The sequence below is a fragment of the Camelina sativa genome, chromosome 11 (assembly GCF_000633955.1).
Source record: "Camelina sativa cultivar DH55 chromosome 11, Cs, whole genome shotgun sequence".
In the NCBI taxonomy this organism is placed as follows: domain Eukaryota; kingdom Viridiplantae; phylum Streptophyta; class Magnoliopsida; order Brassicales; family Brassicaceae; genus Camelina; species Camelina sativa.
Genome location: NC_025695.1, coordinates 1,248,880 through 1,262,122, shown reverse-complemented (window position 1 = coordinate 1,262,122; position 13,243 = coordinate 1,248,880). Strand labels below are relative to the sequence as shown.

Sequence of the window (13,243 nt, the reverse complement as noted above, 5' to 3'; positions counted from 1 at the left end):
ATAAATTCTAGTTGGTAACGTGATCAAATAGTATATACCTAACACTTTGCACGTAATGATTCTCAATTAGGCTTCGTTCGATCAGCTAGAGTCGCAAAATCGTAGTTAAAAATGAGTGTTTTGTTATAAAATCGTTTTGATTTTACTATCTCATAGGTGGATAAATTAATCATGTTTAGTCCTTCACTAAAACTTCTTTAATAACCGATACTTTGGTTTTGTGATAATTTTTTTTGTGTCATTAAAATATTTTAATAAATGTGGACCGACAGATCTCAAAATGCTAACTCTCTATAAAAAGTTTTAAAATTTGGGAAAAATGCATTTTGTTAGGAGACGATTGATTGCACATTGTCGCACGATGGAGAAAACCATTAAAAGCAAAGTGACAAAATGAAAAGACTCAAAATAAGAAACAACAAACAAGGAAGGAAAATGAGAGTTCCAAAGCAAGAAAAAAAAAATACCTTGGCCATTCCGAACCCTTTTTGTTTCTGCTTCTTACCGTTTTACTTAACTGTTCCCGATCTCTTCCCTGTTGCATCACTTCCTTGGAACTATGGAAGTAATTTTGAAAAGAAAAATATGTATTGGAGAGAAATCGTTAAAGCACAGAGTTGACAAGGTACAGTCACGTGGAGGCATTTTGGACATATATATGCATGATCTCTTTCTCTGTTTCAATGATCTACTTGACGTCCCCAATTGCTCCATACCTCATTCATTGTTCTTGTACGACACTGGACTTTGTTCATAATAGTATATGAGGTGGTTGATATATTCTTATATCATTTCTCAAAAAGAAATATATGTTTAATCGTCAACCATATCACATCATTACATAATAGCTAGACACATTTTCAAGTGTAGTTTTACAACAATACAAAATATAGTTTAAATATTGATATTTGTTTGAAACCAAAAAAAAAAACTGATAATTTGTATTCTTATATTTAAAATAGTACAGACTACAGAGAATAGTTATTTTCAAAATAGTTGAAGACAAAACTTACGGGGACAAAAAGTGGAGGGGATTCCAATGGTCCAATAGTGGATATGAATATTCACACGCAATATGCTAACACATCTCAAAAGGTTTAAATTTTTTGTCAACATCTCAAATGCTTTATGCAACAATATTTAAATTAATTGTCAAGTCTACGTCATTAATTTAGTGGATACTTTCTACGTGGTATGTTATACATGTAACATACTCAATATACCATAAGTGACACTTGGAATTTATGGTATAACCACCAACACGACACTTGTACCATTATACCATGCTTCATGCATCAAACTGATCATGTCCTGATGTCCAACAAGATGATCATGTCTATCTACAATTATAAGTATGAGAAGTACGTGGTACTGGATTAAGTACGTACACGGGATGGGAATTTTGAAAGAGAGCTATGATGGGTTCTTAAATTCGTCGAAAGCTTACAATAGATAAAGCAAAGAAAGCCTGCATGCCTCCTCAAGTACGTACTATAATAACACTAATTAAGATATCAAAATCATTAAGGCTATATATATAGGAAATCCATTTTAAATATTTTTTTTTGGTCTAATGTTGGAGATCTGTTTTATGATTATACTAGAATTAGTCGGATAATTAATACGTATATAGCATAAAAATACAATTCGAAGGTGAAGTTAAACATAGAAGAAATAATTGAATAAAATTAATGCACCAGTATAAAAAACTGTACCTTTTGCGTGGGTGAAGGAATTAGGTCTACCGTTAGGGCACTTTCACGGGGACCATTCTTGCCTTAACCAAGAAGACTCCATTGCGACCAAACGTCAATGCGGGGTGAAAACTTGCAGTGTGTGCAATCCGGATCCGGCCGGTCTGGTCCAATAATTAATGGGTAGGGTTTAGAAGTCTATTTAATCTGTATATATTAATTAAACAAACTGTCACCACCTCACATTAAAATAAGTAGGGTAGTACTCCCGTTAGAGCAAGATTATTGCACATACTCGACCAAGGATGAGAACAAAAAATAAAATAAAAAAATGACAAAAAGGTGGAGAGAAGAGAATTCTTATAGACACTGAATCTGCCACATGTTTTCATATTTTCATATGGTTGGTTGTATAAATTAAAAAATAATAAAATAATTTAATTCAATTAAAATATTATTAATTATTTTTGTTGACACCCCAAATGGTGGTATCTGCAATAAGTATGCTCTTACGCCGTCCCAAGGAGGATTTTATGTACTTTTATTTTATTTTATTTTTTTGTATAATTTTAATGATTGTGTGTATGTTTTTTTTTTTCGTTTTATTATGTGTTGTTTTGTATGTTTGTGTTAGATTAGAAATTCATTATATATTTAGCATCTTATTTGTGAATGATTCATTTTGCGTTTTTTATTTGCTGTATTTGTTTTTTTTTTATTGATGTTTTTTTAAAATATGTCAATTAACGTATACTATGTACTTGGTTTGGAAGTGCTTTTGTTTTGTTTTTTTTTTCAGACAATGACTGTTGTTTGTGGAACAAAATTAATTATCGTTACGGGTATTTTTTTACAATAGTTGTTGTGAGAAGTTGAGATTGCCTTTTTCAGACAATATATATATATATATATATATATATATATTTGTTTTTTTGTTAGTATTCGTGGTAATGAAAACCAAAAAAAAAAAAAAGATTTACTGTTCTTCAGTGTCTTTTCTCAAGAGTTTACTTCAATCCCTTCACTATCTTACCAAACCAAATCAAGTTCATGACACTCAATGCAATCGGTACAACGAAAACCAGTAGATAACCGAATGTATGCATCTGTACCACCTGCCCACACACACACAAAACGGGTATAGATCATTAACTCGTAATCTCTATAATTAAACCACTACAACAACCAAAAAACACAGAGTAATGCCTATTTTTTTTCCTAAAGACTACTCTGTTTGGTTTGCAAATTGGTTCGGTCTGGAAAGAACTAAACCGAACTCTTGGTTACCTGATCATAGTGTATGTAGACATGGTAAATCATGTAGACGAACAGAAGAATTCTTGCTGTCTGCAATCAAAACATGAAGTTGAGGACTTGAATCCAAGACATTTTATGAATTTACAACGAATTGAAAAAGGGTTTTTAAAAAAAACTACTCACCAACCAAGCAAAGAAAACAGCAACTCCATTAATAAGATAAGATTTAGATCGCTTCAAACCAGCAACGTCAAGGTACCATCTAAGGTTAATCTCTGGTGTAGTCAATTCAGAGATTAAATCCATGTATGTTTAAAGCTGAGCCTCTCGAGAGAAGAGAGAATACGCTACTGCTGTTCCAGATAAACAGTGATGGAAAATCTGAAAAAGATCAAGAATTGTCAAGTAACTGAAACCAATGGAGGAACACAACACCGAAGCTTTATTAATTGTTGTCTGACTTACATATTCTGATCCTCCTAAAGAAGGGTATAACCAAAAGATCATTGCGAGATCCGCAAGAAAGTAACCAACTGATACCTATGCGCAAACACATCACAACAAAAGTATCAGATAGGTTGATCGATCAATGTTCATGAGTAGATATGAAAAAAAGATCTAAACTTACTCCTAAACTAAAGTTGGAAAGAGGAGAGCTACGAAACACCACAAGGTTAAAGTCTTGATGGCTTATTTGGTCAGAAAACATATCAGAGAAGAACACAAAGTAGAATGCCATGAGTGAGATAAAGATCGCATGGACTGTAGATATCCCCCTGCCATGTTTTACATTACAAGCCAAAGTGATAAGATACAAAGCTTAACATATAAAAAAGGCAATATATTTGTATAATCACCTGTTGTTCCATTCAATTCTCTTTATTTCTGTGAGAGCTGAGTATGATTTGATATGAATTGAGCTGAATATTTCCGTAAGATCATATACCTATTATCAAAAAAGAGCCATAAGCTAAAATGTTTATAAAAACAGAATAAAAAAAAAGAAGTGAAGTGGCGCAAAAATTACCAATTTGCAGAGAAAGATTCCGGCAAGAACAGAAAGTGTATGGAAGATATGGATATGCTAATAAATTGAAAAGAAAACATTCACATTACCAAATCAAAAAAAAAAAAAAGCTTACACGAACAGAATCATAATGATCTCAATCAAAAGTTGAAAAAAAGCCAAGAAATAATTTCACCTGTTTTGATAACTAATTCAATAGACAAAGACAAAGACTTTATCAATGGCGTATTCAGAAAAAAAGATGAATCCTTTTCTTCTGGGTCGGTGTTTTTTCTTCACTTCTCCGAGATCGTGCAAAGGACTCAAAAAGATGATGGGAAACATACCTCTTTCAATCGACGACATATAATCGAAATCCACCACAATCGAAGGTTGGTATGACGGCGACGAAGAGAGAAGCAATTGATTAAACGCAGTCTTACAAAACGTTTTTTATCTACTTTGTCCACATAAGGAAGAGAAAAGCGGACATGTAGTAATTGTTATAATCTGATAAGTGGTTGATTTTTAGTGAGGTGTCAACACCTGCTTTAATACAGAAGCTGATGTGTCAGAAGACGAAAACAACATATTGTGTTTTATTGTATTGATATCAAGATACACAAAAAGATGTAACCATTAAAAATAGAAAAAATCACACATATGTAAATTTTCCGTGGCGATTTACAATTTCCATATCAGTCAATAAATATTTCAAAATTTTCGAGCCATTGGACAATGATGGGACTTAGGCCTGCGACTTCAGTTTCTTTCGGGTTTTCGGTTTCGGTTTTTCGGTTATTTTGGAAATTGAAAATTGTTCCAAATTGAACCGACTAAGATTTCGGTTCGGTTCAGTTCAGAATCGGTTATTTCGGTTCGGAGGTTCGGTTCATAATTGAGTTGTTAAAAAAAAAAACTTTTTTTCAACTGAAAAGCGGTGGATCGACATCCCGACGGCCAGTTCTGAATGGTGGAGGTCGTAAGATTGATCTGAAAGGCGAAAATGATGATGATGATGATTATAAAGATGATAAATCGAAAAAAAGAAGAAGATGATTATAGTGATAAATCGAAGAAAGAGAAAATAACAGTGATGGATTGAAGAAGATTAGAAGAAGATGATGATGAATCGAAGAGTGAAAAGAAGATAATGGTGATGAATTGAAATAGAAGGAGAAGGAAAGAACAAGAAAAATAAGAATTATTTGTTTGCCTACAAGAAAAAAAAGAATCGATAAAGATATGAAAAAGAAGGGAAGAACGACGGCTGGAGACAATATTAGATTAGGGCTTTTATTAATTCGGTTAATCGTTCGGTTCCAGCGAACCGAACCGAAAATTTCGGTTAACCGACCAAAATTAAAATCATTTTGGTCGGTTATGTCAATTAATTTAAACCAAACCGATTTGCCCAAATCTCGGTTCAGTTCGGTTCGGACAAATCGGTTCGGTTCTAATTCCCAGACCTAATGGAACTCATGCAAAAAGTGGAAAATCTTACAATATATACAAATTCTAACTAAAAAAAACCTCATATGAATAAATATTTCAAAATTGATTAGAATGTTTTATCGGCAACTAGAACCGACGTCGTTTCCAAGTCAATGGAGGAGCAAAAGAAAAAAGAAAAAAAAAAGGCCACGTACGGCGTCGTGTTGAAGTCATCATCTGAGACTTGCAACGTCGGCGTTTTGAAGTCAGCGAAAAAGTAAAAGAAGTTTCAGAACGAAGTCGTTTTGAAGTCATCTGCTCAAGTTAAAACTATTCCCAAGTCAAAGGTTTGCGTAATTTGTTTGTGATCAAAGAAAGCGTTGCACGATTTTTTTTCTTTAGTGGCAAAGTTTGCGAGATCCAAGAACTCTCTCTTCTGTGTTCACATTTCTCTTTTCTTTATCTTTCAATCTCACAAAGTTTGTATTTTTCTCATCCAACTCCTCAATCTTTTCCAGGTATTTTTTTTTTGTTTTTTAATAATTTGTACTGAATCAGCTTCTTGAGGTATTTAGGGTTTTATCGATTTCATCTGATTTCTAGTTTTGTTCTTCCGATGAATTTTGGTTTTGTTTTTAGGGAATATAAATTAGGTTGCTTTTTGGAAGTAACGAAGTTAGAAAAGAATGGTGAGAACACCAAGAAGAGGGCAGAGATCAAAGGGGATTAAAGTGAAGCACTGTATTCAATTGACTCTGTTGCTTAGTGTTGGAATATGGCTGATTTATCAGATGAAGCATTCTCATGAGAAGAAATCTGAGTTTGTTGAGAGGTCTAAGATTCTTGATGTTGTTGTTGATGATGATAACAAAGTTGTTAAGCTTGGAAGGAAAGATCTTCTTAACCCTAGAGTAGTTGATGAGACGACGAATGTGAAGGATGAAGTTGAAGAAGATGAAGAAGGGAGCAGCAAGAATGTTGATGAGATTGTAGATAGGGAGGAGGAAAGAGGCGAGGATAAAGCAGTGGTAGAAGGGAATAATAACGAGAAGGAAACCGAAGGTACCGGGAACGAGGATGATTCAAACAATGGAGATAGTGAGAAGAAGGTTGTTGTTGATGAGAGTGAAGAAGCTAGAGAGATGAATTACAAGGGAGATGATGCGTCCAGCGAGGTATTGCATGGGACGACGAGTGAGGAGAAGAGCAATGAAAAGGTTGTTGTTGAGGAAGAGGGTAAGTCTAACGCTACTGAGAGTGTTAGTTTCCATGAAGATGAGTCAGGTCCAAAGACTGGTGTGTTGGATGGTTCTGTTATTAAACAAGTTTCTTCCAACACAACTGAGAATGGGGAGACTGGTAGTGATGATGGTGAGCAGCAAGAGACAAAGAGTGAGTCTGAGTCAAAGACTGGTGAGAAGTCAGAAGGTGAGAAGGGTTTTTCTGATTCGAACGGTGAATTGCCTGATGAGACTAACCAGTCAACTTCCAATGCAACTGAGAATTCAGAAACTTCTGGGAGTGATGAGTCGGGATCAAGTGGGAATTCCACTGGTTATCAACAGACGAAGAACGAAGAAGATGACAAGGAAAAGGTAGAATCTTCTGAACACTCATATGTAGAGGAAAGCAAGATCAATGAATCCGAGAAGAAGGAGAAAGAAGAGTCTTCGTCCCAAGAGGAAGAACCCAAGAAAAGTGAGAAAGTAGAGTCTTCATCTCAAGAGGAGAATGAAACCAAAGAAGCTGTAAAACAAAAACAGGGGAAAGAAGAGTCGTCATCTCAAGAGGAAAGCAAAGAGGAACAACCTGAGAAAAAGGTGCAAGAAGAGTCTTCATCTCAAGAGGAAAGCAAAGAGGAACAACCTGAGAAAAAGGAGAAGGAAGAGTCTTTCTCTCAAGAGGAGAATGCAATCAAAGAAACAGTGAAACAGGAGAAAGAAGAGTCTTTAGAGAAGAATGAAATCAAAGAAACTGTGAAACAAGAGAAAGAAGAGTCTTCAGTATCAACGGAAAAGGAAAACACCAACAGTGAGAAGAAAACTGAACAGGTGGAATCTACTGATTCTTCAAACACACAGGAAAAGAGTGACGAACAAAAAACTGATGAAAGCAAGAGTGAATCCAGCAATGGAAGTGGCAACTCAGATTCTGATAAAAAGGAAACAGAGGATGATACTGCAAAAACAGAGTCACAGAAAGAGGAAAACAACAAGAATGCCGAAACAGAGGAAATACATAACCATCAAGAACAGACCAATGAATCCGGCAAAGGAAGTGGCAACTCAGATTCTGATAAAAAGGAAACAGAGAATGATGCTGCAAAAACAGAGTCAGAGAAAGAGGAAAACAACAAAAATGGCAAAACAGAGGAAATCCATAACCATCAAGAACAGACCAAGTCCACTTTGGATGATAGTCTGCCTCAACCTAAGTAAGGATGCTCGAACTGATCTAGAAACTCTTTCTGAAGCGAGCAACGGATAATCCAGCAACAAAGTTGCTGCTCTGTGATGATGTTTCTTAAAGAAGTGAAGTTGTTATGTATTGTATTATCCATATTCTATACTTTCCAGTTTTCACCATATGACGGGTCTTAAGTCCCAATCAGTAGTATTGAGTTTTCGATAGTTATCAATACATATCTAGTTCTGCCTCAGTCTCTCTCACTCTATNAAAAATTTTTTTTTTTTTTTTTTTTTTTTTTTTTATTGAGAATGAATCACAAGAGATTTGAAGGACATAAGGCTTGGATAATATACCAAGCAGAGTATAAATTCTTATTCCCAACAAAAGCAACGAGACTGAAGTAGCAAATCGTTGACAAACAAACGTTAAAGAACAAATACGGTAAATCATTTAGCCTTTCAAATAAACCAAAGAAGACGTCATTGTGTACACGCAAGACTCAGTGCCCATCATTGTGCTTCACCTCAAACAGACCATCTGGACCTGAGAATGGCAAAAATAGAAAGCATGGATTCAGAAACCAAACAGTTGCGGATTTGGAAAAAACAAAGTTACAAATAACTCATTGATGATCTCTCTTATGGTATGTGGTTTTTAGGAGAACCCATGATTAAAAAAAAAAAATAGACATTCTATGTGAGAGCTAAAACCGCATCATCAAAGCTGCAGATCACAAACATAAAACAGTAAAGAGGCACACATACCCCAAGGAAACTCCTTGTTGCGGATGTGCATATACGGATAGGCCTGCAAGAAGGAAACAACAAGAGAAAAGTTATAGCAGTAATCAGTGAAGACTTAAAAATTCTTCAAATCAGAGAAGTTAAAAGGCGTAAAATCCAAAGGAGGGGGCTTACAGGAGGGTCTTCACCGTGATGATGGCCCTGGGACAAAACATAGGCGGCTAGAGCAGTGCAACTAGCAATACCCAAATACGTTATCTTCTCCCACTTCGCTGCTTCATCTGTACCAAATTTTTTGGATAAAATCAATTGATCTACAGAATTCATTCAAAAATCAACAGAGCTGGCTAGGTATCCGAATTGGTTCCCAAACAAGAGATTTCATTCCCAAAAAAAAAAAAAAAAATCATATGAATCTTAATCAGCTCAGAGCATATCAATCAACAAAAAATCGCAATCGAGGGTGACCTAATTCTAAATCAAAACACAGAGATCCTAGATCGAATCGAAATGGTAAAAGAGGGACAGCGAGAGAGAGAGAGAGAGAGAGAGAGAGAGAGGGGAGACAAATTACAAGCATCGTCATGGCCGGCGGAAGAGGAGAAGCTTCGTTTAGGAGCGACGGATGTCTTGGGAGTTACGCGGATCGCTGCTCGGGAAAGAGCTGAACGTACAATCGCCGTAGCCATATTATTCTCCGGGATCTTCTTCTTCTTCCTTCGTGTTGCGACTTTGAGACTATTGTGGAAGAGATGTGAAAAAAAGGGTTATGTTTATGTCACTCAACTCTGAATCAGGAGGAGGACCCGTTGTTGAATCTGAAACTAAAACCCGTTATTAATGGGCCTTTTCTACATTGGGCTATTTTTAGCCCATCGATGTTTCCTTTTGTTTTTAACATCAACAATTGCTAAGAAAGTAATTTGTAAACTATATACTAAAATCCATGTTTACAAAATTTTATATGATTAATTCTAAACTGATTCCAACGTTTCAATAAATTTATATATAATTTTAAGAGAACAAAAAAGAATAGAAACAAAAATTACATTTGACGTGTTTATTTTATTTTCTCATTGCCACTTTCTGTTTCTTAATTTGAACAAATGAGTGAGAGTATATATAGCTCAAGACTTCATATAATCTTAAAAGGGAACAAAAGAAAGAAAAAAAAAACACAATCATCATCATTAGCTTTCGGTATCTTGTTGGTCGCCACCGCGGCAGGCAGCAAGGAAGAGAGATCCGGCAGCAGATCCACCGTGAGAATGTTCAATGACGACGTGATCTGATAACTCGTCACCGAGCATTTCCCAAACGCTGCTATGAAGATAGTTTCTAAAGACTCTGTAATGATCGTACAATCCTCCTTCAACTATCACAATGCTCATCTTCTTCTCTAACCTTCCCAGCTTCTTTATCATCCCAACTATTCCTGCTCCCGCCAAACGAGCAGCTCGTTCCGCTACTACATCACACACTTCAACCGCCACTTCCCTTGCCGCAAGAGTTGAATCCATTATCTATGTAAGGTTCACATACACAAGATTCAACAAGTTCTTGATTTTAACACAAACGCTTGTACTCTACTAGTTTTTGGTAAATATTGCATTAAAGAATTTGATTAAACAACTAAAATATGTTACGTTTTAGATGTAAATGCAAACGCAAAAAGATGATCAAAATTTATAACTTGAAAAGCAAATGATGAGTCTTACCCCAAAAACTTCCTTGAGCTTTCTGTTCACAATCTCTCGTTCTTCGGAAATATCTTGATGCATCGCAGCCATGTCTGGGGGCCTGATTTAAGCTCGAAAATTTTCGCCATGGGAATGAATACTTAGAAAAATGTAAGGAATAAAGAAGACAGTAAACGTACCATAAAATGTAAGGAATGGTTAGTTTTGGAGACAATGCATTTCCAAAGAGAGCAGTTTCTTCAGACATTCTTAGCAACACTCTTCTCACTATCTCCCCTAAGTATCCTCCGGACACCATCTTCTCAAACACCTTAAAACAGAGGAAAAAACCAAAATTCTCAAAAAAAACACAAAACAATGAATTTGTCCTAAAATAACCTCAGAGATATGAATTCTTACTTGGTTTCCGGGATTCAAGCTTTCCGCGTCAAGAGAAGTATCAAACTCGGTTGTAGGAAGATGACAAGATTTGAAATCTCCCCATTCTGTGCTAACAACCTACAATCTTATCATGTACAAAACCACTTGATATCATAACTTCATGAAAGCTTTATTGTAACGATATTGGATCAATGTGTCGAAAACTCTAAAGTATCTTAACATACGATTTCTTGTGGCTGGGGTATCGCAGGTTTCCACATCGAAACCTCTTGAGCTTGCTCAATGTAGGCAGCGTTAGTTCCCATACCTAATGATACTGCAGCCACAGTGTCCTTGTGATAGTACCTTCCTCCAGCCAACTCTCCTACAGTGTTATCCACCTGATCACAAAAGCAACAAGATACTCAATTAGAGATTGTTATAATTATAAAGTCTAATTAAACTTCATCTCGGATCATCTTTAGACTCCCTTACCAGCGCTGTGTTCATCCGAATATTCAGACCATGGCTCTCCAGTGATTCATTCATACCATTCACCAACTCCTTCAGAACTTTATTATCATCATCATCTGCTAAACTCTTCCTTTGTATCGCCAATATTGAACCTGATCCAATCTGGTCAACAGAGCGAGTCAATGTAAACCCGAGATTCTTCACTTCCTCTGTTTCTTCACCAGGGTTCATCGCAAGAAATTTAACAAGCTCTAATGATATGAAATCGCACAACTCCTGAATCCACAAAAAAAAAACTTAAAACTTTAAGTAAACCTAACGTGTAATCCAAGATGTGTTTCTATATAATTCATACCTTGAAAGAACCGTTTAAAACATCGTCAGGGATCGGAATCTCTTGCTTATGTACATCGGAAATAGGCTCTTCATTACCTCGTAAACTCCCACGTAACAGTAAAAGTTCCTTGCCTCTCAAGTTAACTCCATAGTGTACCCCTTTCTCATCACTACAAATCATTATATCGTTTAGTAATTGTAATCTAATGATACTCTCTGTTGCAAAACAGAGGATTCTGATGACTTACCCGGAAGGGAGAGAACCGGCGAATGAAACGAGCATGTTAAGGGAACCGCAAAAGAGAGGCGGTCATGTCAGCGACCAAGGCGTCCGCCACCACCCATAGCTTAGAGACCGGCGTGGCGCATTCTCTAGCAAATTTCCTTAAAATCCTTTGCGTTTGTTTCCGCCGTCGCTCCTTCGTCCGAATCCACCGGCTCATTAGTACAGCCGCTGCAACCCCTGTAACCGTTGCAGCCGTCACGGCCATAACCACCTCTTTTCTTGTCATTGTTTTTACAAGTTTAACTATTCCTGATCTCTGATTCAACACAGTAACAATCTCAAAAAAATAAGATGCGTTTTATGTTGTTGTTAGCTTGTTTTGCGTATCAAGTTTGAATCATTCAACCTTTTCTTTTTATTCTTTAAATCGGATAATTCGGTTTAAGGAAAATATCCTTTTTTGTTTGTCAATAACTTTAATTTCTTTTTGTTATCACTTATCAGTATTTAACTCGTATTGATTAGTTAAATACTGTAAAAAAACAAAATTTATAGTTTAATAATTTCAAATTGATTTCATTAGCCCAACTAAAAACTCTTCATAGTATAATCAAACCAGCAATATATACAATAGAGAGATGAATCAGTCGTAACCATGTGAGTGCTGTGTAACCCATATATATGTATAAATAAACCTCAAGGGAAGCGAGCTAGACTTAAGTACTTGAGGATATCTTCACTAGGTCGCCATTGTACCCATCTGAAACATATTTGCGCTAGCAATAAAAAAGCGTTTGTACAATTTGAGGTAGTTGTATACTGCTTTTGTCATTCGTATCATTAATACTAGCTGGCTTTTCCATAAACAAAGAACACACAAGTTGCCCAATCGTGTCGAGAAATTAATGAGTTAATGACTACAAATTAGGGTTAGGGGGTCTAGTGATGCACACGTGACATCACGTGAATAGCGCAGCTCACATGGTGTGCCAAGGGCGATTCCTGTGATTGGTCGTGTGCTTGTTCCTTATAATTTGGATGCTTCGAGGCGAGTGGGTCTTTTCAATTGAAAGACACTCGCTTATAAAAAAAAAGTATACTTTGAAAGACCAAAAAAAAAAAAAACTATCTGTAAATTGAGACAGAGAGGAAAATAATTTTAAAATTTTACTGGAATGTGAATGTAGTGTCATAAAAACATAATTTTCAATTTTATAAAAATATTAAATAGTCTATGATTTTGACCATGCACGTTAATTATATATGGCTTCACTTGAGATTGTATTATTTTATTGTTTAAAGGTGATGCAAAGAGCAAAGTGACCCGATATCACATTTGATAATATACTGAATTTGGAAAATTCCCACGTTTTTATAGTTTCATTTTTGTATATGCCAAAAATAGAACTTCCCCAGTTTTCAACTCAATAATGGAAAAGGATCGGGTTAGCATATGTATTATATATAGAGCGAGTCGTCATCTCATATCGTGTGGATGTCGACTTTTGGATTATATATTGTGCATTTGAAAGCAACAAGAGTCACATGAAGCAGCTGATTCCTTCTTCTTTTTCTAATAGAATATTTATGTTAATCATCCAGAA

The 13,243-nt window shown here is 35.7% G+C and overlaps 3 protein-coding genes and 1 pseudogene across 3 annotated transcripts; 1 reads left to right on the top strand and 3 right to left on the bottom strand.

The window, feature by feature from the left end:
• Window positions 2,681–4,039, bottom strand: LOC104727512 (annotated as a pseudogene).
• LOC104720978 (high mobility group nucleosome-binding domain-containing protein 5-like) lies at window positions 5,738–8,050 on the top strand. Its single transcript, XM_019233290.1, has 2 exons — window positions 5,738–5,909; window positions 6,031–8,050. The coding sequence occupies exon 2, from the start codon at window positions 6,078–6,080 to the stop codon at window positions 7,827–7,829; it is 1,752 nt and encodes a 583-aa protein (XP_019088835.1). The 5' UTR covers window positions 5,738–5,909; window positions 6,031–6,077; the 3' UTR covers window positions 7,830–8,050.
• LOC104720977 (cytochrome c oxidase subunit 6a, mitochondrial) lies at window positions 8,124–9,327 on the bottom strand. Its single transcript, XM_010438878.2, has 4 exons — window positions 9,118–9,327; window positions 8,718–8,824; window positions 8,565–8,607; window positions 8,124–8,343 (listed from the first exon to the last, which is right to left on the bottom strand). Exons 1-4 carry the CDS (start codon window positions 9,230–9,232, stop codon window positions 8,300–8,302), a joined length of 309 nt encoding a protein of 102 aa, XP_010437180.1. The 5' UTR covers window positions 9,233–9,327; the 3' UTR covers window positions 8,124–8,299.
• Window positions 9,628–11,925, bottom strand: LOC104720976 (probable hexokinase-like 2 protein). Its single transcript, XM_010438877.1, is given in 9 exon segments — window positions 9,628–10,066; window positions 10,262–10,343; window positions 10,423–10,553; window positions 10,643–10,741; window positions 10,849–11,004; window positions 11,099–11,353; window positions 11,433–11,583; window positions 11,662–11,712; window positions 11,714–11,925. Coding segments are annotated over 9 exon segments (1,470 nt in total). The 3' UTR covers window positions 9,628–9,733.

Excerpts from the sequence above, each read along its gene's own strand:
- LOC104720978 (XM_019233290.1), top strand. The coding sequence starts at position 6,078 with ATGGTGAGAACACCAAGAAGAGGGCAGAGATCAAAGGGGATTAAAGTG.
- LOC104720977 (XM_010438878.2), bottom strand. The coding sequence starts at position 9,232 with ATGGCTACGGCGATTGTACGTTCAGCTCTTTCCCGAGCAGCGATCCGC. Across the intron at positions 8,825-9,117 it reads CGCCGGCCATGACGATGCTT|ATGAAGCAGCGAAGTGGGAG; the intron begins GTAATTTGTCTC and ends AATTTGGTACAG. Across the intron at positions 8,344-8,564 it reads CAACAAGGAGTTTCCTTGGG|GTCCAGATGGTCTGTTTGAG; the intron begins GTATGTGTGCCT and ends TGCCATTCTCAG.